The 27,843-nt window shown below is 38.5% G+C and overlaps 1 protein-coding gene across 1 annotated transcript in view; it reads right to left on the bottom strand.

Annotated features, from left to right (window-relative positions):
- The window catches only part of LOC104259920 (synaptotagmin-9), a 64,472-nt gene extending 37,148 nt beyond the window's left edge, over positions 1-27,324 (bottom strand). Inside the window, exon 1 of the mRNA XM_059825965.1 lies at positions 27,177-27,324. Within this exon, the coding sequence (XP_059681948.1) occupies positions 27,177-27,324 (148 nt within the window). The remainder of the gene's footprint in view (positions 1-27,176) is intronic.
- Positions 27,325-27,843: the final 519 nt, after the last annotated feature.

The raw sequence follows: 27,843 nt of genomic DNA, 5'->3' as shown, positions 1-27,843 counted from the left end.
GCAGTGTAGTTTCACTTGTGCTTCACAAGTTTTACTTAATTAACATAGCTGGCACCTGTTCAGGATGGAAGGTGTGTCTTTGCAAAGACTCCTGAGACAAAGTAATAATTCTCAGCTAATATATTCTTCTCTGAAATATTGTTGAACAGAGGTAATTATCCTTAATACTGTGTTTAGAAACTTTCTGGGAAATTCTTTAAAGTAAGGCAGCTGAAAATCAAGGGAGTGAACCTCAGATTATATTAGTTTTATTACATATACATAGTCCAACTCTTATGTGTCTGACCCTGAAATTTATGAATGTGGACCAATAAAACAGGCCTAAGTGAGTTTAGTGTCAGGGTTTCATATAGTAATAACATTTTCCATGATCTAAAAATGTATTTGTAACTGGGCTTTACTGGTATTTGAGGCTGTTATTAGCTTTTACTGACTTTTTTTTTTCCAGTTATGTGTTCTACATCTTACAGGTAGGCCTTAGGCTATGGAAAGCTCTTGTGTTGGTTAAGACAGTGTTCTAATCCTCTGAGTGACTTGCATACATTTGTATTCCTAAATAGTGTTACAAATTCCAGTTTATCAGTGTGTGCTTTCTCTTAATCTGCTTTGCTTGGGTTACAAATTTGTGTAATGTTTTTTCCAGGTATTGCTTAAAAGTAACTAAGTTTCATAAATGAACTAGATCAATGAAATATAATCCTAGGACTTCACCATGGTAATTATCAATTGCCTTAAATGTACATAAATTTCATAGCACAATTTCAATATGTAATCAGAATTACTAAATGGCCATACAAAATACTCACAACAAAAAGTGTATGAGCAATAGAGATTTGTTTGCTCAGAATACTTTTCCAGCAGCAATTGTTGTGACATAATCCAAAACTGACAGAAGATTGACGTAATAGCTTATTGGTAAGATAATTAGAGCTTTAAGCAAAAAAAAAAATTGAAGTAAATTCTTCATGGACATTCATAAACAGGAAAAAAGAACTCAAAACATAGCAAAATATTCTTTTTTGTTTTGTAGCAGCAGAAAGATTTTAGTTTTGCTTATTAAGAAGAAAAGTTATGTAAGCAGAATGTTTTGTTTGTAATTCAGGTAAGGTGACTTCATATTGAGATAGTTTATTAATTACAATCAAAATTGTATGGGAGCACAACATTCAAAAGTATACTTGCTGAAGAAAACTGATCAGTCTCTACAATAAAGCTTAACATCTGTAATCCAACAAGTTAAACTTGTTCTAAGAAGAATTTCTTCTTGTTTGCACATCTATTTCCTCTTAAAATATTTAGTCTGCATTAATGCAAATTTCCTTGACAACTTAGCTGACATATAATATTCCTCTAGAGTTTGTAAGTGACAAAAAATGTCTTTACTGATCAGACAGCTGGCTGAATGAGCAGTGATTCTTAAAGACACAGTTGAGAGGAGTCATATGTTCAAGGGCTTGCATTTTTCTTTCTGACATCTTGCAGTAGTATCTCCTGACAAAGGATTATGGTGTTCCTCTTGTGAAAGCTAAAGCTTCTGTTTCACAAGAAACATGGGTACAAACAAAGCATAGTAGAAGATAAAATTTGTCATGACTGCATATACACAACTGTAGTCAGGCTCCCATGCCTCAGACTTGGTTCTTTTTGGTTATTACCATATTCTCCTTGAATACATACTTCGCACAACTGATAAAATATGCAAAATTACTGCATACATTCGGTCTTGCAATATTCAGTGAAAAATATTATATAGTGTAATCTGGAAAAGAATGCATAAATAATAACATAGCAGAAGAGAGGGCACCAGTTTTAAAGATACCATGCCAGACTGTCAAGTAGTCTATGTGTAACATGACAAGAGATGGCTTAAACGGCTCTATTGCTTCCTGTTAGACAGAATCAGTTAGGGTGCTACATTTGCAGGACGGGAAATGCAGCTAGAATGAACGAATATGAAATTTTCTAAGAGCCATTTGGCATTTGAGACATGCTTGTAGCTTGTTAGCTAAAAGGCGAAGCTGGTGATATGCCGAAGGGGAAAGAAATTTTTGGGGTACACATTTATACTGTAAATTCACGACCATCAGGCCTATTTGGTCCTTCATAGTGCAAAAACTGAGTAGCTGTGCTTTGTAAAAGTTACAGTTCCCATGCCTGTAGTGAAGAGCTGTAATGCATATTTCCACCCATACACTTGTTCTGCTGCTTCTTGGGATATGTTAAATAGAATCAGATCAATTATTTGCTTGGAATAAATAGTATGATACACTTAGACTTTTCTTTTTCCTGTAGGATCATTCACAAAGTGAACTGAGTTGCTAATTAATAATTTGGAAATGGAAATTGATGGAAAATAGTAGTTCATAGAGTTATTGAAGAATTTAACTTCTCATCTAGTGTAGGAAGTGACTAGTCACTTTTGGCAAATACTGTATATGTTCCCTCATTGGCAGAATGAAAGGTTTTCATAGAGAAATGAATGATGAAGAATGAATAAGGAACAACCATGCTTTCTAGCAGAAATTTTTGGACAAATTGTGTGTGTTAAGAAGTATGAAACTTTTGAGATTTGTGATCATTTTAATGAAAAAGTCATCAGAGCAAACATTAATCTTGAATGTTATGACCCTATGAATAATGAAGAGAAACTGCGATTTATTTCTGCAATGTATAGCCAGTACCAGGAAGTCCCCAGATTATGGAAGAAGAGCAAACAGCTTATTTGAGCCATGCCAATAAGCTTTAAATTCCATTATAGTCCTTGAAAGCCCAGCAAGTTGCAGTAAATACTAAAGAAGCATTTGAGAGTACTAAAAGAAATGACAGAGAAGCATTTCATTTCCCACTTGTATAAAACTGTACAGTAATATTGTACCAAAGTGCTCAAAACAGTAGTTACAGAGGTATTTTATAAAAAATAATAATGAAGTAGCAACTTTTCCTGCAAATTTTTAACAAATGCCTTTTAATTTTGATCCCCTTTGGGGCACAGTCTTTCCAGCGGAAAAACAAACAAACAAACAAAAAAATACTTACCCAAATGTTTCACTAAATGACTTTCTTTTGGTGGGAACATTTGTGGAATTAAATGACTTAAAGGACCATGGGAGATGTGGACAGACCACTGAAGGGTTTAAAGGGCTGTTTGATCTTTAGCAAAGTTTAAGTTTCACATTCATATCTAAAGACATGTATATTTAAATATATATATATACACACACATCTACAAGATGATGAATATGATGTAATACGACAAAAAATATTTTCACAGAACTAGCCATAATGTTTAATAGCAGTTGTGTCACTCATGTAGTTCTAGAACAAATCTATATAACATATTTTTCTTTCAAATTTCTATTTTTCTTTTCTATTGGAAGCGTTGAATTTCATCTACCAGTTGGCTACTTGTCCCTTTAATTTTCTTATGCCCAGTGGAAACCATTAGCCTTTCTAATTTTGAATAACCTAAAAAAAACCTGTCTATTTTTGAAACTTACTTTCTTCATTTTGTTTTTTAAAGAAATAAATATGTAAGGAATAAGAAGACAGTATTACTCTTCCAGGCAATTTATGTAGAATAAAGGTGCAAGCTTCTCTTTAAAGTCAGACTGCTTGGAATGGAAATGAGGTCAATGATTTCATTAGCTTCCTTTTCAGAATCAACTACTCCAAGCCTATATGATGGGAGTCTGGCACATCACAGAGGTTCAATATTTACAATCCTTGCTTTACTTTTAAGGAAGAGCCAAAATTCATTTGCTTCCTGTATGCTGGCAGATCATGAAAAGGTTGCCACAAGTGTTGAAACCTCACAAGGGACTTCAGGAAAGTTGCCTGCGTAGACTGATGTGGATAAAGAGGAAGTTTATTACTTATCTTGACCTTCATGAACCTAATGAGATGTTTATATTTGTTTTTCAGTTTGGCTGGTCGTTCCCCGCCCCCCCCCCCCCCCCCCCCCCCCGAATGACTGCACTCTCATCCCTACATAATATCTAGACTAGAAAGATAGTTTGCAATATTCTCAAACTGTTCTGGTTAGGACTTTTTCATATTAACTGATTGTCCTGGACTTGTTACACATTATTCTTCCTGAAAAGTAAACTATCACAAACCGCTAGCATATTAAACTGATTTAAAAGCCTGATTATTCTTTTGGGAGGGAGCTGTTGGCATAAAGGGAAATAAAGACAGCTTTGAAAGCATCTATCCTTCTCAGATGAAGAGCCAGATGCACTATAATACTCACACTGACTTTTTTCAAAAAAGTATTTCAGGAAATGAGCCATGGTGAATGTATTATGTATCTGTTGTTCTCTGTGAACTTAGGGTTCCCATTTTATAAAATGAAGCTTTTTGCCCTGATCCATATGTATTAGGATGTGATGGAAGTCTTATTGACAGGGATATTTACTACTAGGAAAGACAATGAATTAGTAATTTACAATCAGATTGAGTTTACTATGAATTCACTGTTAGAAAAAATATACGGAATATACTTCTTTCCCATCCACGCTCCTCCTCATCTCCAGAGAGCAAAAGAAACAAGTTCAAGGCTTCTACAGACTGTTACTAGTGTGCAGTTCTGGAAATCCCATCTGTGTAAAATACTGTGTAAGAGAAAACTGTAGAACAGATATGAAAACTGAGAAACTAAGAGGAGAAAATCAAGACAAGGCTAAAGTGAAACAAGTGAAAAACATAATGGCTAAAGAATAGAATTGAGAAACAGATTTGATAAAAAAATTATCATTCAGACTGCTCTTCTGCTTTCTCATTCCTAGGAAGTAATTATTTTAAAGTTGAGGTGCTCTTGGAAGCCTTCCTAATTTTGGCAAATCCAAATACAAAGGAGAACTTCAACTTGCTTATTTTTGCAAAGCATATACTAAATAATGTATGCTTTGCTTAAGAATTGAACATATCTGGATTTGTGCTTTCCTGGGTGTAATTGTACAGTTGTGCAAGACATTCCTGATATTAAAAGGAATCTGTAAAAAAAAGACACCCCCCCAAAAAAAAAACCACAAAAAAACCCCAAAAAACCACCACACAAAAAAACCTAGTAGCAACAACTCTTTGAAGTTTTCTTATGAACTACACAATTTCATGTTGTGCTTAGCTGTGAATGCAAAATTGAAACTAGAAAGCTTGAGGGGTTTTTCTTCTTGTATTTAACTAGTTTTATGGGGAGAAAAGCTGATATACTGTAATTATGACCAGCAAAGCAAATATCAAACACTGTGTAGTAGTGACAGATGCCCATCCATCCCAGATTAATGGACCCTGATCAATATTTGTTAGAGAGAAGAAAGCAGTAGAGTCTAATCCTGTTGTTCCAGTGAGTGCACCCAAACTGCACACTGGGTTACAGAAATGAATGCACTGAAGTTTTGATATTGAGAAGGATGGTAATGATCTTCATGCCCAACTTTCTGAGGCTTGTCAGTATTCTTACTCTGTATCATGCAGGATGCGTACAAATACGTGGCTGTCTCACTGAATAGCAAGCTGGGTGACTCTAGGGATAAATTCAGGGCTTTACTCTCTACAGCTGCTGATCTAAGTACTTTTATTGAGCTACAGTAGATTAAAAAAAGAAAACATCAAGGAAATAATAGATCAGAACAGCACATTTTAGCATTCATTTACTATCTGATTAGTGAAGTAACCATGGGATTATTACTTTCCAAAATCTAGATGTCAGTTTGAGTCACAGATGTGAAAATGTTGTCAGTGACTGCTGAAGATTAATGTATTAACGTGTCCTTAAATTCCTTGAGTAAAATTGGGCAGAGTTATACCTGGAGGAGCCTGGCCCTACCACATGGTTAAAGGGGCACGCTCAACAAATCAGGTACTGTGAAAGATCAGGAGTTTCTGAGAATCTGTTGGATTCACTGGGAAAACAAATCTTTAGGAGACAGATGGGGGACAAGGGACAAATTCAAAAGCTTGATATAACCCTATGTGCTGTTAACTTCTAAATTTGCCATTCCCTCTTGTACCCTCGTGTCAACAGTACCCATAGCTGTGTGCTATAGAAACAGCTTATTTTTGCCCTTACACCTATATGTAAAAACAGGGAGATTTTCTAACAAACACAATCCTTCAGAAAGGCCTGCTGAGTCAGAAGTTAATTTGTTTTTCATTCATCTTGACATAAAGGTCAAGATAGTAACGCATCAGCATTTCAGGGTTTTAAGGCTGATAGTAACTCAACTGAATACATTAGCTTCGCATCTGTCTGGAGGCTTCAAAAGCTGCAAGGGGCCTCATGGCGCATTTTGTACCTAAAACCAATTCCTGCTTCTCTTATTTTAGGTATTTAAGAAACACTGTGAGCCTTTTTGCACAAATAAGGAAACATCCACTTGTGAGCACCAGAGACTCTAAGGTCAGTGAAAGGATCAGAAGTTGTTACATTTCATACAAGAAGTCATTTATAGCAATGACTGCCTGTTGAACCCTATTTACCAGTATCAACCACTGTGAAGAAGTGTGTTATTTCAATGCATCTAAAAATATTCAGCAATTAAAAAAATTAACAGTTAGTATTTTAAAGTGTACTGAAGATTTTTGATCTACTTCCCTCAATGATAATCAACAGGAGCAGTTCATACTCTCCATTTTTCAAACACTGCAGACTCAGACAGATGGCCCTGTACTAATTTACATTGTTTTGTGTGTTCAGAGGTTTCTCCTTTGCTTTCTATTCTCCTCCCTCACTCCATCCCTCCCCTCCAATACACACACTCACACATGAACATCCCAAGTCTAAGATGTATCAGCATGGGTGGAAAGATAAGATTCTGAACTATATATTAAAGTCATAGGAAGTGACCACTGACATAAGCTTAATAAATGATGTTGCCTCTGGGGCTTTGCTGTTTTAAAAAATCACTAAGTTCTGATGAGTAAAATAAATATTGAGGGGTACCACAACTCTCAGATCTGTAAGGCTGGAGCCACAGTTTACTGTAGGGACCTCGCTCTGTTTTGACTGAGTTGTGTGAGAAAGCACTGCCAAATGGAAACTTCCCTCCTTGATCACGCAGGTTACCATCCCTGGAGGTATGTAAAAGATGTGTAGTGCTTAGGGACATGGTTTAGTGGTGGACTTGGCACCGTTAGGTTAACGGTTGGACTCGATGATCTTAAGGGTCTTTTCCAACCTAAATGATTCTATTCTATGAAAAAGTCATCAGTTGATGACTCATCACAGTGACCTCAGAATTACAAAAAGAAGTCCTCTGTGCACCTAAGATACCCTGATTTTTACTAGCAGCTAGATGGAGGCTTAGTGTATGCCCAGGAGTGTAACACTATTCAGGAGTGATTAAGATAAAGGGTCATCTGACACCTTCCTTTCTTGTCAATGTCTTCAGACTACCTCTCTGATGCACAATGTATCATCATTACTGTCTATCAACTAACAGTATGCCTCCTGCCCTCTTGGGTGAGGACAAGAAAGTCCATTAAAATAAATATTTTCCTCCAGTAATTTCAAATATCATACAAATGGGAAAAGAAATGCAAATCCAGATTTTTAAGTGAAAGATGTGATTTAAAAGATTTAAAAGATTTTTAAGAGAAATTTGCAAACTATCTTTTTTCAGATTTTGTCTTTATTTAACAGCTTAGTGACCTCTGATATATATCCATGAGACATAAATGACAGCCTTCTGTCCTTATTTAACTAATTAGTAATGTTGCCATTGCTCATAGGATGATTACAATTTTTTTTTTTTAAATCAAGGATTATTCATTAAATTTTTGCCTTTTTTTTTAAATCGAGGATTATTCATTAAATTTTTGCATGTATTCTCTCCAAGTGTCTGGACATACACAGTTAAAACCATTGGGAGTAAATCTGAATTTGACAAATGTTAATGGAATGTAAACAGTGAACAATATCCTAATGGATATTTGACGAATTGTTTGTAGTGTTTTTCTATCCACATTACCAAGCAGCTTGTAGAACAAAGCTGTTAAATTATCACAATGATTAAACTGTTTATCACTAAGTAGCTTTTTCCCTCCTTCTATAAATGTCAAAGTTATATTTAAAAATGTCTTTTTACAAATGGGCAACAGAAACCAAGATGCAGCACAGTTACTCAAGGTGAAATTTGGTAAATTAGTTGAAAAGTTAAAAATGGAACCTGGATCTTCTCACTTCTAATCTTGAGTCTAGCAACTTTGCAGTTGCTTCTAGTGAAACAGCATGCAACTAAATAAAGAGGGATTCAGAGAGTTTAATAATCATTGTTTAGCACACAAGCAGGATTTTGACCACTAAACAGATGGTATGGCTTTTTCAAATGATCTAGTTATAAATGAGTTAATTAATTAATTGAGTTCTGAGAAAGCTGTCATCTCTCCAAATGCACCTGCTTTCTATGAGACAACAGGCATATTGCCACCACATGTGAAATACCAACTGACACAACGAACAGACTTTTACAGAAAGAAAGTGGTACAGACAACTGAAAAGCTGTGTCACCATACTCTGCAGCGTAAGGGGACTGCTGAGCATCAGTTCTTAGGTTGTAAAACAAAAGAATTTATTTTTTTTCAGAGTAGATCCCAGGAAGCCTTAAATACCACAAAAAGCAATTACGATCAACATCTGTAATAAAAAAAAAAGAAACAGGTTTTGATAAATGTGACAATGCTGGAAGATCTAAGCAGAAAATCCAAGTAACAGTATTTATGCACATTCCTAAACAATTCCTACAGTAAAGACTTGTAGTAGTCTTCCATACCCCAGGTAATGTATCCCATCTTCTTGCTGTATATACATGTACAGGTAATTGCTATCAAAGTTAATAGACTCTTTTAACTTGGAATTCTGCAGATTTCAATCTTGCTATGCTTTCTTCTAAAGTAAACCCTGCAGTATTTCTTTTATAATCTTTTATTATCAAAACACCATTTTACATATTATATAAGAACTTTAATCTCATAATTAATTGAATGGAGAATAGAAAAATAATTAACTGGATTAAAAGTAAGCTCTAAAATAGTTTGAATGTGCTGGAAGTCAGTCTGTCATATTTGGGCTTGTCTTTCCACTTGCAGTAGGTAAAACAAATTCAAATCAAATACTCTCTGTTTTCATCCTCCATTCTGATAGAAAATATTTCTAATATTTTAGATGTATAATTATTGTCATTATTTCTCATATCCAGACTCTTGGAGAGATTTTTGTGCTTGCAGCAAGTAGAATCTACACTTTAATTCTACTGGATTTGCATTTTCTTTAATTAAGATACAGATCTAGCTTATCTCCTGAAATTATTTTCTCCAGAAAAATTAGCACAGCTAGTTTCTTAATAAGAGGAACTAAGAGTATCCTCTGCTTTAAAAAGGACAGCAGGGAAACTTGTGATTAGCTCTTCCTTGAAAAATCCACCATGAAATGAAAAGTGCAGGCACTGTCAGTCTAAACTTGAAAAACAAACCTGTGCTCCAACATCCAAACCCTGGGTGATACCAGGAGACAATGTAGCTCTCCATTGCCGTGAAGGAAAATTTTGCAGATTGCTGTCCTTTATCTGTAGAAAGGGCTTCACTTTTTTGCTGTCCTAGACTGCTTCTTGGCAAAGCTCACTCTTTATTGAGGTTTCCAGACAGTCCATGTTAATTCTGGAGCTTTGGCTGTTTAAACGGGAAATATTGCCAGGCTAACCTGACAGATGAATTGATGTGAGCAATTCAGTGCTTCTTCCACCTTGTAACCTAGAATATGTGGAGGAAATATATTCCTTTCAAGAATTACTGTACAGTTCCATATGCAGAAAACAATTGCCCTGTCTTACAGACGGCTTAACAATTTGTTTCAGCATCTTTATCTAGCGTCTTCCTAAATAACATAGGATATGTCCCCATCAGTGATTTAGCATTGGAGGAGGGAGGGGGAAGGATTCTTTCTGCTGCAGCTTTGCCTTGTATCTATAATTGGAACCTGGCGGTACTCACTTGCGTGAGACACACTGCTGGTAAGTGTGTTTGAAGTAGTTTTCCTCCTGGTGGAACCACGGTTGAAGCTAGACTCCAGAGTTTGGCAGCATGGACACAGAGTCCTCCTGCAGTTAGTGCTCTAGGCCGGCCTGATGCATGCCTTGAACTGGCAACTGGCACAAGTTTCAGTGCCGGTAGCAGCACAATGGGGACGTTTGGTCCTATAACCAGCCTTAGTGATTCTGTGGTGTGCAGCAAATCAAACTCCTCTCATTGTGCCACACAAGTTGGTAATGCAGATTTACCTGTTGTGTCTGTGCAGAAGTTACTCTCCCTGAAGTTAGTGAGATTTCAAGTACAGGAGGGCTATGAGTTTGGAGCATGAACTATGTTAAAAGCTTTGTATTTTTCTACTCTGGGGAAAAAAAAAAAAAAACACCACCATGCCGCACCACAAAGTTCCCCTTATTTTGAATTGCATTTTTGTAAGTAATTAACTCCCCAATTTTGAAATCCAAACAACAAAATAGTAATGTATTGTGTACTTTAGAATAAATACAGCATAGCAATTACAGTTAATTGCATATGAAATTCTCAGTGAGACCTAGGATGCAACAAAGGTGACAAGCAATTTAAGACTGCACTTTCAATGCCAAAATCAATTAGGCTATTCCAAATCCTGTAAACATTAATAGTAATTACTAAGCCATGTGTCACTGTGTGTCTTTGACTGATGTCCAGCATGTATTGTCTTGTTGTGTTTAGCTACAGGGAAGACTTACTAACAAATCTTTTAAGAGAGAGGCTGCAGCGCACTTTTATTTAGAGAGAACAAAATAGCCGCATGTATGTATATTGCTGCTGCTGCCAGTGGCTTGAGCATGTTTAGGCCAGCCTCTGGATGTCATTGATAGCATAAATACATAATAATAATTAATTACCAGGCAATGCTAACTGAAACAGAATGAGGCTGAATATGAAGCTGTGTTCATAGCACTGAGCTTATTATTCAATTTGGCTCACTATTAGATGATGTTAGTACCAGGGGATTACAAATCCCTTCAGGCGTTATTCTGCAGTGAAATACCACCAGTTGCACAGTATCTTACTTGTTCTAAAACATCATTTCAAATGTATTAGGTTCACTCAAGCAATAAATAAGAAAAAGAGGATAGACAACGTTACTAGAGAGAGAAATTAGAATCATGGTATACGGCATAGGGTTTTTTTTTAAGACTAGTTCAATTATAATCACTGATATACCCTCCATGTTATACGATAGTCCCTCCAGGTGGGTGTACATAAGCAAATGGGATGTACAGAAAGGATCATCAACTGTGCAATGTTCTTCTCACAGACTCACGGCTGCTCTTCCTCAGGCCTGTTCCACGGGGAGAACAGCTGCTCTCCTTACCTCCCTCTCAGAATTACAGAGAGTATAAAAAAGAAAATGTTGGCAGCAGCCCCTTGTTCCCAGAAACTTTAATACCATAGCAGTGGGATACTTAATAAAACGGTGTGGAAACACTGACCCACGGCTTTCATGTCTTTACTCCTCCCCAAAGAATTGCTCAGCTGGATTGCTCTCAGACCTGGGGAAGTCCTTGGGTTTTGAAGAACTCCAAGAATTCTGCTACTTCTAAGGGAAAAACAAACATATGTAACAGAGTAAACTGATGGTAAATTTCTAGCCACTGTTTTGCCATCTTCTGGCCTCTAAATTTTTTGTTCTTGCCCAGAAAAAAAATACAACTAAAAATAGAAATGTGGGTTTCTTCTCAGCTCCCCAGAGACAGCTACAACCCACTTTCCTTGCTAACTGGAATGTGCTGATGGGATTTGCTAATTTGTCAGCCACTTCAGCTGAATAATTTAGGATAATTTGTTTGAACACTTGGTACTTTTTTCTTTGTCATCCAACATCATTAGGTAGATAAGGCACCCACCAATTCCCACTACTTAACCTGGCCCCACATGGCCCCCCAAAATAAAGAAAATGAGATTAAAAAAACCCCCACACTTCTGATAGTTTGACTATATTATGAAAAAATACACATAAAACTATATTACATGAACATTATTTTAAATATTCTCTTTAGAATCAGGTGCTTGTATACATCCTTCTCTCAGAAGTGTCTGTGATCCTATTTCCTTTAAATTAACACTATTCCCACCCTTGGGTTGACATTTAACAATCTAAGTTAGCGAATATTGCCTTTCACACTGTAAATTTCTAACTTTTGCTGACAGTGCATAGCATTGAGGGGAAAAATTGATCATGTTCTTATATTTTTAAGGAAGAATTTGTTAATTTCTTGTTCTAGCATACATTTATTATTCAAGTAAGACAAAATGGAATAAATGAGATAAGACCATTCAAAATGGATCACTGTAACACTGGGATAAGTATTTTGAGCAGAAGCAATCACTTCTTACTTTATGCAACCACAAACTATAAGGCTTGGATTTTCAAAAATACATGAAGGGCTTATATATCAAATTCCCCACTCAGTTTCAGGGGCCTATGAGTAGCTTCGCTCATGTACGTTTCTTTCTTTGAAAGATTTTACTCTCCGAGATTATTTTGAATTAAAGTAGTACTACAGAAGTCATGAGATCGGATTTAGTGGCTCTGGTTTAGCAGCTTTTGAAATCTGACTGACAGCAGGATTAAGTTTTGCCCCAAAATTATAGAAACTCAGATGAATGTAGGAAAAAGGAATAATTTTTTGAATTACTAAAATTTAAACTTTAAAAAAAAACAGAAAACATTTCACTTGTAAGGATAAGATTACATTCACTTAAGAAAAAAACTGACAAAAAGGGAAGGGGGAAAGGAAGAAGGGAAAAGGACCATGCACTTCAAAGAGCTGCATGTTCCAAACCTCCAGATTTGTGAAAGTCAAGCTGTTAGTGGGTTGCTAAGTAGTTATCTCACTGTTAAACAATTTCTCTAGAGGACTTTCATGTAAGAGGTGGGTGATTCGTTTTGTAAGTTTCTTAAACATGAACAAAACATGCATGTTGAGGTATACAACTGAAATTAATAAACAAATATATATCCTTAACAACAAGTAAATTGAATCAGCAAAAACACACTGTTTAATCCCAAGTGTGTGTGTGTGTGTGTGGGCAACCTGGAGAATGAGGGCACGTTAAAAAGGCTTCTCCCTCCAAGAAACATACTTTTGTATTGGGCATTTTTGCTACAATAATGTGAATAGGATTACCTTTATAGTAGTTGTTTCAGTCTCAAATGGTATCATGCTGAGATGTGCATTTGCAATCCAAGCCAGGCCATCAAAGCAAATGTTTGAAACTCTTACGCCGAAAAAGGGGCACTAAGCGGCAAAATGCTGGGATATGCAAAAGATAACTATAAGTTACCCTGCTAGTACTGTTGCACAGTCAGATGCAGGCTAGAGTGTGGGGTGGGATTTAGGTCTGAAAACATAAATCCAAGCTTGCAAACAGATATCATGAGTAAATTCCATAGCTAAATGTTCAGATTAAGTCCAGCACAGAAATAGAGGTTTTGAAATCCTCCTTATGCTTTTATTTATTCCCATTTGAATGTGTATTCCATCAAATCTCTGCCTCTCAATTACGGCTTCCTTGTTGGCAACAGAGACACATTTCTATTTGCTAACCTACACCGCAGGAAAATATATTCTCTTTATTATTTATAAGAGTAAAATGCTGAGAGGCCCTGACAAAGCATAGGCTCTTGTTGCCTGTTCACTATGAAAACAGAGAGTACCATATTCAGGAAGACTACATTCCACCTAAGTCCCTGGGCCTAATGTTTTCTCTTGGCTGCTTTTTAGGCAGTTTTCTGCTCAGTGCTTTACTGACATCACACTTGAGACATGCCCTGCTTTCTCTGCTGATTACAGGCAGGGGATTAGCTGGAATTTTATCTGCATATCAGTACTGAAAAGGCATCTGAAAGGGCAGGGGAAAACCAGCACTGAGATTTCTCCAAGATGACACCCCAAGTGACTGGCACAGTTAAGAGCCTTAGTTTTCATAGTCCCCAACTAGTAATCTATTCCAGTCAACAAAACCATACTACTGTCTCTAAACAACGTCCCCGAGTCAAACAAGTTTGTATTAACATATTTGATTTGCAGGATTTACAACCAGATGTCTCCTATGCCCTTTTGTATGTTCATAGTCCTCTTTGGCTGGGGCTAAGTCCTCCCATTATCTTGAACAAAGCACATCAGCATCATTCCTTTGATTCAACTCCTGAGTCAGGAAATATTCTGTAAAAGCTTGCCTTTTTTCCCTTCTTTTTTTCCAAAGACTATCTAATAGGTAAAAGAATAAGCAACATTTGGGTTTTTAAACTCAACAGTATTAATATGTATCTCAGAAGTACTTAAGGACTTAGCACCTATTTGCTGTCATTTACTGGGGACAGTACTGCTTGAAACATTGTAAAAGGGGTCCTTCCTTGTTAACCAAGGGCTAGTTATGCAACACTTCTGTATCTAATACTTTTTCTACTCCTCTCCTAAGAAAACGTTTTTTATTTATTAGCAACATTTCCAGATTTAATAACCCTGGCACATGCTATACTATTTACAACAAATCCAAGATCTTATGTGAATATCCACTTTGAGGTGATACTTCTTTTAACATCAATGATGTTATGATTGCAATAAATACACTGGAATGTAAGCCAACCACGTTTCAAACTGCTGGGACTGCTACAGAAAAGTAAGAATTGCTCCTCTTTCACAGCTTTGGATGTTTTATGCTGTTGGAGTCCATGGACTTGTATATTTCCCAGATGCAGATGGCTGTTCTTGCTGTCATGCGTTCCACTGCACTCCTTTACTGATTGGTTTATCACATTTAGTTTGCTCATATATCTTTGAGATAACATTTTAAGGCACTAATTTTACACATTTCTGATCTGTTTTCCTTACTGAGAAAATAAAAAGGGATTTTTACATGCTAAACATACTAGGTCTTGATGCAGCACTAATGATAGAAGAAGGGAAAATAGCAGAGGATGGAGGGAGTGCACAGCTTCTTTGCTCCTCCATCTCCTATACAGCATACATGATACTAAATACTGTTAACAGGGCTGGGGAGAAGAAAAGGAGAATGGAGAGAGAAAAGCGAAGGGAAGAGAGAGAGCTGAACTCCTCTCTGTACACTGTTAAATTTACCCTTGGCAAAAGTATCTCACAAAGTCAGCAAGACTGTCCTGAGAGGAAATCTAGTGTGGGAAACAATTAGGGATGCTGCTCAAGAGAAAAGGGCCTGGTGAAATAAAAGGCAGTACTGATTTGGGGTTTTGAATTCCCTAGTTCCCCTCCTCTCCTCCCTGGCTCTCATGATTTTGAATGAAACATTAATACTGCTTCAGATGCTTCTTCCCTCCAAGGCCAATCAGCTGCTCGGCAGGGCGTGAAGCGGTTGTTCATTTGAACAGCTAACGAGGGAGTGGAAGGACAGAGCTAATTCTAAGGCTTTTCTAGCACTGCTGAAGCTCACATTTGCCTTGACACATGGGGAGTGACCTGAAGAGCCTTTCTCCACTTTGGAATAAGAGAAGCGGTGCTGTATTAATTCTGCGTAAACAAGCCCGCCTTGTCAGAAGGGATAATTTTTCACGATACAACCATAAACATAGTTTTAAGATTGGAGTAGACACCTTGTCCTGCTTCGTACCATGGCAACAACTACCACTGGAAGTCTTCCTTATAAGAGGGGTACAGAAAAATGGAGGTAAAACAGCCAAACCACTGAAAATGTCAAATCCCAAGACTTCCGTTTTAACAAAATTTCTGTTCCTTCTTCTCTTGGTACACTGAGCCTTTAGGATGAGAAGAGAATCCTGAGATTGAATTCTAGATGTTCCTGAAGGTGAAAAATTGCTTCCCCCCACCATTTGGGAAGGAAAAAAGGTTGAGGTGGCTGAAGGTGTTGCCGGTTCTGTTGCTGTTAAGGTCTGTTCTGGTTTCCAGCTCCCAAGAAAAACAGAAAAGAAGGAAGAAAAATACATCAAAGGAAGAAAGTGCAGTTTTTCTTCACAGTGCTGGGTCTCACTTGTAACACTACACCACAGAGGGACAGATACCGTAATTACTATCAAATCGCTCTGGCAAACCTATACCTGTGCACTGCTATTTTGGGCGCTGCTTTTAGCTATTTTATCATCACTGGCTCATAGCAGCGGTATGAAAGAAATCATCTTGACTAGTCAAATCACTTTTTATAACAGCAACAGAACAACAGACAGGTAGAGAATGAATAAGGTCGGCAGGAACAAGGCATTAACTTGAGAGTGAGAGCAGATATAAAAATGTTACACCTTCTGCATTTAACAGAAGCTGGCAGGAACAGTGATGCTGCTGCATAGGAAAGAGCCGAGGTGACAGGTTTTCCTTACTAGGTGAAGCCATGACGGCCAAGCTTTCTCTTTCCTGCTTAGCCACAGCCCTACTGTCAGTGTCAAATTATGCTTTCTCAGGCAGGCTTACCAAACTATGAACCCTCGCGGGGCGGGGGGGGGGGGGTGGGGAGAAAGCGATGAGCATCTGATGGGATGCCAGGACAGCCGAAGCATTTAGACAGATCCACTTTTATCTTTTTCTACAGTGAACTCTCCAAAGAAGCTCAAAAGGCTTTTAAATTCAGGGAAAAAAGCAAATTTTACTGTAATAAGCAGAAATAGAACTTCTTGCAACAGAGGTACAACAAGGTATATCCACAACTTTTCCTGCCTACTATGTCCCTGTAGGCAGGTCCTAAAAATCCCAGGCTTTGATTCAGTTAACTCTAATTTCCGAGTGACAGCAAACCTGCTCAGTGCTCTTTGGTCCCTTAGGAACACAAGTGATGTCTCCCTCTTCAGAGGCTTGGCCACCTGTTCTGCTCCTCACATCCAGCTCCTGAGCAGCACAAGTGACAGGCTTCCTGCTCCTGCCTGCTGCACCAGGACGTTTTACCTCTCTTTCTTTGTGGCACAGCTACCCTCACCTTTCTGTTTACCAGCTAAGCCTAATTTCTCGTTTCCATTGTCCAGTCCCATACTCATTTTCTTCATTAAACATGATGATTTATCTCACAGTCCTTGACTTGGATGGAGCAAGTTTTTGGTCTGACTCATTAATTGTCATTAATATTTGTCAAAAAAAAAAGAGGAAAAGTTTAAGTTAGACTTTTGTTACCATGCATCTGCAGAAATAGGAGCCTTTCCTGATGGCATAATCTACTGCAGAAGAGAGGACAATCATAAAATTAAACAGAACTGGAGCTATTAGTTTAGATTTGTGTCTTATATTACCCCAAGCAAATTGGTAAAGCTTAAAAAATAATGGTACTGATAGGAGAATTTCTGTTCAGAGCTTTCCGTATTATTTAAGCAATACCAGATCTGTTTTCTCTTGTATGTGGTTGCTAATGGACTTAAAAGCTCTTTTCAGCAGGCCATAATGCCACTGCTACATATCCTACATCAGCCCTACTACAGGGACTAGAATAGCACTCAGTGAGAACCAACTCAATACCTGCTTTATTTCCCTGTAGCCAGACTCAGGAAACACTCTCTTCCTTTATGCTGTGCAGAGACCTTAGCATAATGAATACCTGAGATCACCCTTTTTATGGTAGACTTCCAAAAAAAAGATGGAATAACTAGGCATTAATTTTATCCATTAACCTTCTCTAGGGAAAAAAATAATTAAAGAAACTTCTCTTTTAAATGGGTAAAACATCTGCTACAAATGGCAACAGAAGATCATAAGACTGTTGGCCTCATTGATTATTTTCTAATTAGCATTGTACATTCCTTTCTACACATTATAGTAGGATGATTCTTACTTAATTATAAGTTGTGATTATTTATATAATTTGATAGATGTGAGAAACACCTTTTGTAATATCTTAATATGTATTAGTGAAACCATTAACTCCATGGGCATGAACTTCTTGCAAATTACAAAATAAGTAGAAAGTTTTAAAAGGGAACTCTAACGAGAACTTTATATAGCTGTGGCCAGATGGCCAATGAGATAATCTGTGTGTAAGATGGGTGAAACATTATATATTGATTGATTAAACAGCAATGCAATTACATTCTGAAATTACAATAAATATGAGGAGAAAACAAACCATACTGTTGAGGTCAGAGAATTAAAACACAGATGAATTAAAATTAATAGAAATATGGGCAGTAAATAAAATGAGATGCTCTTTGAGAAGTGGAGTGGGAACACCCAGATGAAAAAACATCTGAAACACAGGTATACCCAACCTAGAAAACAAATGAAGAAACCAGACACAGAGTAACCTGGGTGGGAATGATGAAGACTGGTTTACAAGAAGAAATTTTAAAAGATAAATATTTTAGTGTTTTCTATACACACAAAAAAGGTCCATCACATGGGGAAAGGTAACATTTGGGGAGCTTCACAGACAGTAAGATAGAATTAAGAAATTTTGAATAAACTTCTGATGGGAATGTAGCTAACAGAGGAAATGTATTTCCAAGGGAAGTCAGTAAGGCTTTCTTTTTGGGTGCACGTAAAACTGAACTGGAAAAAAAAAACCCTGATACTGGAAGGAATGATCCTATTTCAAATCCTAATTTGTATTATTTTACATGCCCTTTGAAAGTTTTAACTCCAAAATTATTAGTGCCTGACTTTTTTTGTTACTATGGTGGAGTTACATCAATAATCCAAAAGCTTTTTCTGACAGATTATGTATTCTTGGACTCTTCCAACATTTATCTTTGGTAGGCACACATCAACTGTAAATTGTCTCAAGATATACGGACACATATGCCAGTTTCAACTGTATCCACTGTATTTCTGAAATCCAACTAACCATAGGAAGTATACAAGATAAAATCCTTTAGTGCACATGTTTGCCAAAGGAAGCCAAACTGTTTTTACTTGGCTAATGAATGTCTAAAATAAAAAAAAATAAAAATGCAGCTGAACATATTGAGCAACTTAAAACACACAAGATTCAGTGTGATTACAATAGCTGATGTAACAAATGTGCAAGCCCCCAGCTATTATACATAACATTTTGTTTATGTGACAGAATTTTTTTTGTACTCTCCAAATAAATTGATCAAGTACTCACTACTTAACAGTACTACAGAACATGCAAAAAAGATCTGTCTTGTCAGATGATGAACTTCAGGAATTACAGATTTTGTAAGTTGCAACTGACAGCATTTTTATGAAAAATCTTTCCATCTGTAATTTATTATTCTAAATTCTTATCCCTTGAACTAAAATTTTGTTAGCAATATGAAAGGGACATAAAGCTTTAGACCAAAATAATCTCTCTTTATCTCTTTGGTCTAAATAAAGCCACAAAAGAGCTTAAATTAATGACAAAATATAGCAAAAGATGCACAAGGCAATGTTCTTAAGTACAGCTTTGCACTAAACCAACAATGATCATTATTTTCAGTGGGGGAAGAACTAAAATCTATAAATGTGGTTTTAAACATAAATACATAAATTACAGTTTATGTTCAACCTCTACTTATTACACACCAAAGGTGCTATAGTGCTGCACAGTCTCAGGACTGAATTTAACCGGACCTGCTGTTATGACAGTTACCATTTTGGACTTACAGTTCTAGGTCTCTGAATTGTCAGTGTAATTAAACTCTCACAAATTAGTTTGTAAAGGAAATTTCCAGAAAGCTATCTGGGGGTACATGTGGCCGATCATTTGTACTTGGGTAACTAAATGTATGGATCACACAAAAATTCCAAATTCTACCAGTACTGAAAAACAGCGTTATTGTAACACAGGTTCATGTTCTTTGAGGAATTAATGACCCATAAATCCATTACAGTAACACCTCTACTTAAGTGATCAGAGCTTTGTGTCTCCAAATGTAAATTGTTGCCTGCAGAAAGCTTATGGATATTCCTTAGGAAACTATAATTAGCAAATTCTTTCCCCTCTCCCCCCTATCTAGGAGGAATGTGCAAATCCCATTGAAGTAAGAGTTATGGCAAATGCAGTGATAAAGTTTTAGTGACAGGTACAGTCATATGTACAAGGGCTAAATTTAGCCTACTGTTTTTCATCAGCAAAACTGGCATGTTAAGATGAGAATTCAGGTGTAAGACAGACTGTATGCTATTTAGCCATCCTAATTTTTAAAAGGTCGATGTTTTTGTCATTACTCTTTAGGTTGTTTTCAATTATATATATTTTTGTTACTCACAATTAAAAATAACCATTTTCTTTAACATTCACCGCACATTTGGAAGAGACTTGCATAAATTGTGGGATGACTGTAGAGATAACTGACTTCTGATTCAATTGGTATGTTATTCTAACTTTTAGGATTACTTCACAAATTTGCTTGCAATGACTTCAGTAAATAAATATTACTTATATATATACACAATGAATATAGTATACAAGTAAAAATACTTTTTTCATTAAAAATCAAAGGGATATAGTTGGCATCAGTCTATTTAACACAAGCATAACACAATGTTATGCTATAGTTTCAGTGCGTAAGTGCATACTGTAAACAACAGACATTTGGTATAATTCCCATATAAGTGAGAAGTAAAAAGAAACTGAAAGTGGAAGCCCCAGAACACTCTTGCTTTCCACACCTATACTGAATGTGGGTGCACAGGGCTAGAAGGCACCTTCCTCTCATCTATTTCTCATACAGTTAAACTTGGTCTCCTCCCCATAACGTCCAAGAGCAGCCACAGGACAGCAGTGGCATGAATCTTGGTCAAAGGGACCACAGAAAACCTACTCATGTTTGTCTTCTCAAGTTAAAGGAAAGTACTGCTACACTGAAGTTGGCCTTTGCACCACTGAAAAATGTAAAGTGATTTCAGTAGTGCAAGGATCTGTCCTTTCATGTCTGACCAGTGTTTAACATGACTAATGCTCCAACCTGATCAAAGCTCAAGATCAGTTTTATCATAAGAATGATCTTTGTAGGCTTCCTTTTCTCTGGTTCCGAAGTGTAAATTATAACTTAAACATCTATATATCTTTAGGTTACCTGTAAAAAGAACAAAAAATCTATTATAGGAAAAAGTTATATGCAGTTACATTAAAGTAAAATCTTTACTTTAATTTACTTTACTTTTATTTAAATTAATTTACTTTCATTACAGCTTCAATCCGTTATTAAGCACACAAGTAGTCCCTTTTCTTTCAACATAATTTGCTCTTCTCTACACTTTGTTTCAAAGTTTAGAGTTACTTGTTTAAAATAGATTTCCTAGGAAAAAACAATACTAAACTCTAAATATGACAGAAAAATCTCTGAGACCCTATTTGTTTACAGGGAGTTAAACTAGCAGAGTATCTTAGAATACAAGTAACAGGAAATAATTATTTTTACCTTCTGCAAACTTGTTCCTGACTTTTCAAAAGAGAAAAAGAATACGTATTTTTAGTCTAAAATACATAACAGTATTTTTTCAAACTCTGTAAACTGTACTTTGGTTCTTGAAACCCAAAGGAACTTGGACCTCATACTTCTTCATTCATTTGACATCATGTCATTGAGCATGATTCGTACTTGTTCTCTATCTCAAAGAGTTTTGCAGTAACATGACATATAGAATACTATCAATTTTGAATGGCAGCATTTTACATTCATTTTGCAGGAGGAAAATAAAATTAAAAATATGGAAAGCAATGGCTCATAATGAGTAAAATAAAAATAAAAAACATACTGAAAGTTATTTCACCCACTCAAATCTTTTCCATGTCTTTACAACTCTGTAAATGCTTTTTGCATTTATGTAGATAAATCTAGATGTATTTAGCATCTTGATGAAACTCCGCAGTTTGTTATATTCCTGGAAGTTGGGGGGGATAAATCAGTAAGTCATTTGAGTTAGAAAAATATAAAAATGCCCTCTTAAGAAATTAAACTACTTTCTGCAGACAGGTTTTGTTTTTAAACTCAGTTCTGAATGAAAAAAAGCTTGCTAGGATACTATTCAATTCAATAGGGAGTGCCCAGTCTACCGGAATGATACTCTGCACAGAAAACCTTGACTCCCACATTCCACTGTTGGGCTGGGAGGCCATGTTTATTTGTTTCTTTGTGCTTTTCTCTTTCCTGAAGTTGAAAGTATACATTAAAAAATAAAAAGTACTTTATTAATAAGGTTCTTAAATTCTCCTGCAAGACCATAACTGCACCTTCTCATACATTGTTCCTTCAATATCCATCACATTTCCATGCCCACATTTTTTAGTTTCTTGATTGTCAACTATCTTTACCTCCATCAAATACTAAAATCTGACTTTCTGTCACTGTACAATATTGATCTCTTTCTTATGACCTGTAGCATACTTTAGGCCTAATGGCCATCACTATACCCACAATATTCAGCATGTATTCTAGTTTAGCATCTATTAGTCAATTTTAAAGCACATAAATAAGAATACTGTAAGACCTTACTGGCTTATCCTCAAGATGTGCAATCTAACACAACAGAAAGGATAGGAAACTTTACGTTTTGTTTCTATTCATTTTTCCACTATGACATTAATGAAAATTCATTATGATTAATGGCCTAGACTTTTTTTATATCCCTTATCTTCATAAGCATCTTTTTTATCCAGTCCTCAGGTTCATAATAGCTTCCTCTGACCTTTTCAAATTTTTTATTCCAAGTTTTCAAGGGTTGCATACTTTTTAACTAAAGGAAGAAAAAAATCAATCTGTAGAATATGCTAAGGACATGATGTTTTGTATAAGGCAGTCTCAGTGTGCAACTTTTTTTATACTGTTCTTTTATATAACTTAATTTTACTGATATTCAGCAAATGCCAGCAAACATCTAACTATGCATTAAGAACTTTGTTGCTATATCTAGCAGTCACTGGAAGGTATGCAGGCAGCACAAGTCGCTGTAAAGTTGGCAGAACATGACAACAAAAGGCAGTGCAGAAATCCATCAGGTCTACAAAGAGCAATGGCAGCTTACCACTGCCATCTCTAGGAAGCTGTTTTTTTAAAAACAAAGATTCACTACAGAACAACAACAACAACAAAAAATCCCCAAAAGACCCAGAATCACCTACACCCAAGAACTACAACAACAACTAGTGGCAAAAGCTTTAAGGTTGATTTATGAAATGGCTGAAATGTAACTCAAAAGCAGTCAAATCAGCTACAATAGAAGTGTAATACACAGTCACGTACCAGGTAGACTGAGAACAGGGCACTAGCTCCAGCCACCAGAAGACTTTCTTCCTCTCTTCTGTGCCAAACTCTAAACCATTCAAAATCAAAACCATGTAACTCTTCCTCTTGATCTTTTTCTCCCCCCAAAGTGTCCATATTTTTAAAAGTCCAGTCATATGTACAAAAACATATACACCCTTTCTGGCAGGCTTGATTCATGCCACACCAAGTTTTTCAGTTAAGAAGTTACAAGGTAAATCTATTACAGAACTGGTCTACACGGAAATGTGACTTTTTTTTGGTCTTAATTCCTCTTTAAATGGTCATTCTCTCCAATAAGATTTTCTGCCTTCATGGGGTTTTTTTTGTTTGTTTTTTTGTTTGTTTGTTTGTTTTATGCATTAGTATAATTCTTCTAGTCAAGCAACTTCCATTCCTCATCTACAATATTTGCTTCACCTGGTGTCATGGGGTGGTATTACATGGTCTTGAGTGATTGCTTTCAAATGCCCATATGACTACTGCAGTTTTCACTTGAATATCTCTAAGAGGTCCATATGACTCTCCCTTACGAATGTTTTACATATTCGGTGTGCTCAGACTTAGCAATTTACCCTCAAAAAACCCTCCTATGATATAGAAATATTATCAACATTTTACAAGTAGGGAATGAAGGAATGGCAGAGAACAAGTTCCAGCTTATTAAGTTATATAAATGCTTGAGGATGCCTGTTGGGATTTTCAAGGGTGGTCTGACGTATAACTCATTGAACTAATTGAAGATTTTTTCCTAAATGCCTAATTTGCATTCTTAGTTTTCTGAAAAACTTTAAAATCTGACTTACCCATGTCACCCTTTAAATCCAGCAGACCAGTGCGTTAAACCTGGAACTCATTAGACTCTAAACTTATGCTCTAAGAACTGTGCATTGCTTCCTAGTACTAGGGCAAATTATGTGAAAAATAAAGATGCTGTGCATGCCACAAGCATCCAGTCCCCTTCTGTCCCCTCCCTCCCGGTCTGAGTCACACACCAAATACTCAGACGGTGGCGAGCCACACAGCCAACTGCATCAGACGTCAGGCAAAAATGAGTGGATCTCCAGGGATCCGGCTGCTTGGCACCGGGACTGAAGGGCGCCGTGAGGTTGAGCTTGTAGACAAACCTTGGTATCAGGCTCAGCAACTCCTCAGCTCACTTCCAGTATTTTTTCAATAGCTGCTGCACCTGTACAGCCCCCCTACCACTCACGTAACAGAGCCAACATACATGAATGGCTCAAACCAAATGTGCTGTAAAATCATCTGTATCTAACATGTATGTTGAGTTTAGGCGAGTAGCCACTCTATTGGAGAAAAACTTCTATAAAGCATGGGGAAATGCTTTAATTCCTGTACAAAAGCTAATCATGTATGTTTTCTAGCTGTACTTTTCTCAACTCTAACAAAAGTTTACTCATTTTTAGATAGCTCTTTTGTCTGGCCTAAGAGGAAGGTGTTCAGTTCAGCTAATGCACATCACCTTCATACAGGAAGAAAATAGGTTATAACAAGTATAGCTTCATCTTTTGCCTAATTCTGCCAAGAAGATGCTGTCTTTCAGCACAGGTTTGCTTCACACCCCTATGTTTAGACCACTAGTGGCTGGAAAGAGAATGGTTCTGCTGTCAGGGCTTTTTGATGACATTTCACCATTGTTAAGTCAATGAAACTCACTATGTAAATCAAGCTGGATTTGGTCAATGTACTGCCCTTTAATTGTGAATCATATTACTTATTTTTGGAAATCATGTACACTGACTCCTTACAGCCCATACCATCACATCCAAGGACCAGCTAAACAAACCTCATGGGCAGCCAGTTTACTGGGACAGTGTATGCATTTTAATCAAAGAAATATAAGACAAGGTAAATTAAGAAATTCCTGACATTGCTACCCTACAGAAGTGGTTTCCGAGTCAGGGCTTATGGATGATGCGTTGCCTGCTAGCCCCTCTGAGACTGGCTGCAGCTGTAAAAAATAAAAATGTTAAAATTGAGGCCAATAGGAAGATGCTGCCTGTGGCATAATTGCTCACTGTTGTTGCACATTGGCTGGCGAAGGTTAGGGACCGCTGCTCTGTGTAATTGAGCAGGTTTGCAACAATAGTGGAAGGCTGTTGTATAATAATGGTTTAAGCAAAACAGGTAGAAATAAATACAGATTTACTTTTTTTAGCATTAGGTAGAGGTGATAAATTTTTACTGAGCATGCCATGTTTTAAAAATGCTCCCAAACAGATGCCAGGTACTCTTTTTGCCCAAGGCTGATGCAAAAAAGCATGTAGCTTCTGAAAGAAATCTGAAAAGCTGTTATCCAAGTAGCTGAGGTTAAAGTCTCCATATGCATTTCAAGTAATTTAGTATTCAAAGTGAGCACTGATTTAAGTAGACATTTTTGGAATCATCACCTGATATACAAATATGTGATTGATCCCTTGGTAAATGAAAATTACAGAAAATCACAGGTGTCTGTCACAAAAATTACTGCTTATATGAACAAAGCAATTAAATCTGCCTAGATGAACAAAATAATCAAGTTTGCCTAATTTTAAAGAATCCTTATCAAACATTGCATGAATCACTTTAATTTGAATTTTTTCAAGTGCGTGAAAAGCCAGAATGGCTGCAAATAGCTTTGGATACAAGCGAACTGAATGTTGGAAAATACCTTATTCATTTATTGTGATAGCAGATCTTTTTTCCCCCAAAATTTTTTTCTTAGTTTTACTTGTTTCCTCCAGGCCTTTTAGCATATCCAAGCATTTGTTAGTAAGTTGTACTCTGAGCGTTACTTCAGACTCACCAAATTACAGAAAAATATTTAAGAATAGAGTGTCATTAGACTGCCCAATGCTAAATGAACTAATTTATTTCTGAGAATATTAAAGAAATTAATACTGTGCCACAATGATCAGCTGATCTAACAGCAAGGCTTTCCAGTACTGCAAACGTTTATCAACCTCTCTTTTAACTCTCTAAATTTCTCCTCATACTGAGCAAACTCAACTTGATGGTGTAAAAATAAATATAATAAATGCCTACTTCGAATTGCAATTTGCCTTTCCCTTATGGCCAGAGATGTACAGAACATCATAAATCTGTCAACATTTTTGTGCAGCTGGCGCTCAGCTTCCTTCTGAAAAAGCTTCCTTAACTTAAAGTTTTTAAGTCAGAGTGTTATGCCAAGATATGAAAAGGCAACCATAATCCAGACACACACACACACAAAACCCCTCAGTGTGCATCTTGCCAGACCTACAACCCCCACATCTGCTACAGAAATGGGAGAAATAGTCTTTTTAGCTTGTGAAATACAGAACTGGAAAGTGAGGTTAAGCCGTATGCGTTCAAACTGAGCTATGAACACACACACACACACACACCCACACCCCCGCCGTCTTTTACAATTACACCCAGAGTGATGGGGAGGGCCACAGGAGCACAAGAGCCCCATCGTCTTGTGACACTGCAGCAAGCTACCGAGGAGGCAGCGCTGGGCAGGGAGGCTCCGACCCGCGCCGGGCCAGGCTGAGCCGAGGCAAGCGGCGGGGGCACAGCGGCCAGCCGCGGGAGAAAGTTGCCTGCCCCCCTGCCCGCACCCCGCGCTGCCGGCGCTCGGGCACACCCGGCTGCAGCGGGGAGAGCTGCCGAAGCCGGGGGAGCATCTCCGCCAACAGCTGGCCGCTGGACGCCTGTAACGGAGCCCCGGCAGCACAGCCCGAAACCAGCGGCTGCGGCGGACAGGCGTCCTCCCCCGGCCAGAGCGGGGCAAAGACCCCCCGCCCCGGGCTCCTGGGAGCTCCCCCACTTCGTCCCTCCCCGGCCGCGCGCACCCCGGGGCAGCCCCCGCCGTAACGGCAGGCCTCGCCCCGCGGCACCCGGCCTCCGAGGGATGCCTGGGGATGTTCACCCTCCTCCTGTAGCCAGGGGACGGGGGAGGCCGCCGCTGCCCGCGCCCAGCCCGCACCGCTCACGGCGGCGGCCGTACCTGAGTCGGTGAGGCGGGGCCGGGCTCTGTCCCGCAGGTAGTAGATGAAATCCCGGCAGTTCTCGTTCTCCACCGCCCCGACGGAGCACAGCTCGGCCAGCAGCTGCAGCGCTTTCTGGCAAATCTCGTCCTCCCTGTCGCCGGGCATCGCCCCCCAGCATCCTCGGGAGCGGAGCGGAGCCCTGCGGTCAGGCGCCGCGCCGCTGCCCGCCGCCCGCCTGCAGCCGCCCGCGCTGCCGGGCCGCCGCCCGCATCCTCCGCCCGCAGCGGCGCCCGCCCCGCCGGGCCGAGCCGGGCCGGGCCGGGCCGCCCGCCGCTCCCCCGCCCGCTGCCGGCTTCGTCCCGCCGCCTCCTGCGCGCCGCGCCGCTGCTGGGGGCGGAGGGGGGGGTCCCACCAGTTGAATGCGAGGGCGGGGAGGGCCGGCGCCGCGGTCGCCCAGCCCCGCTGGCGCAGCTCTCCCCGCGGCGGGAGCGGGCGGGGGGCCCGGCCGTGCCTCCGCCCGCCCGGGCTGGCCGCCGCGCCCCTCTCCGCCCCGGGGGCAGGGCTGCCCCCGGACCCCGGCCCGCGTCCTGCCCGGGGGGCCCCGCTCGGCGGCGGGGTCCGGCCGTGTCACCCCCCGAGCCGAGATCCTCGGCCGTGTCCGAAAACAGGCGCGGAGGAAAACTT

This window comes from Gavia stellata, chromosome 17 (genome assembly GCF_030936135.1).
Source record: "Gavia stellata isolate bGavSte3 chromosome 17, bGavSte3.hap2, whole genome shotgun sequence".
In the NCBI taxonomy this organism is placed as follows: Eukaryota; Metazoa; Chordata; class Aves; order Gaviiformes; family Gaviidae; genus Gavia; species Gavia stellata.
Note: the sequence above shows the minus strand (reverse complement) of the source record. Positions and strands in the feature narration are given on the sequence as shown.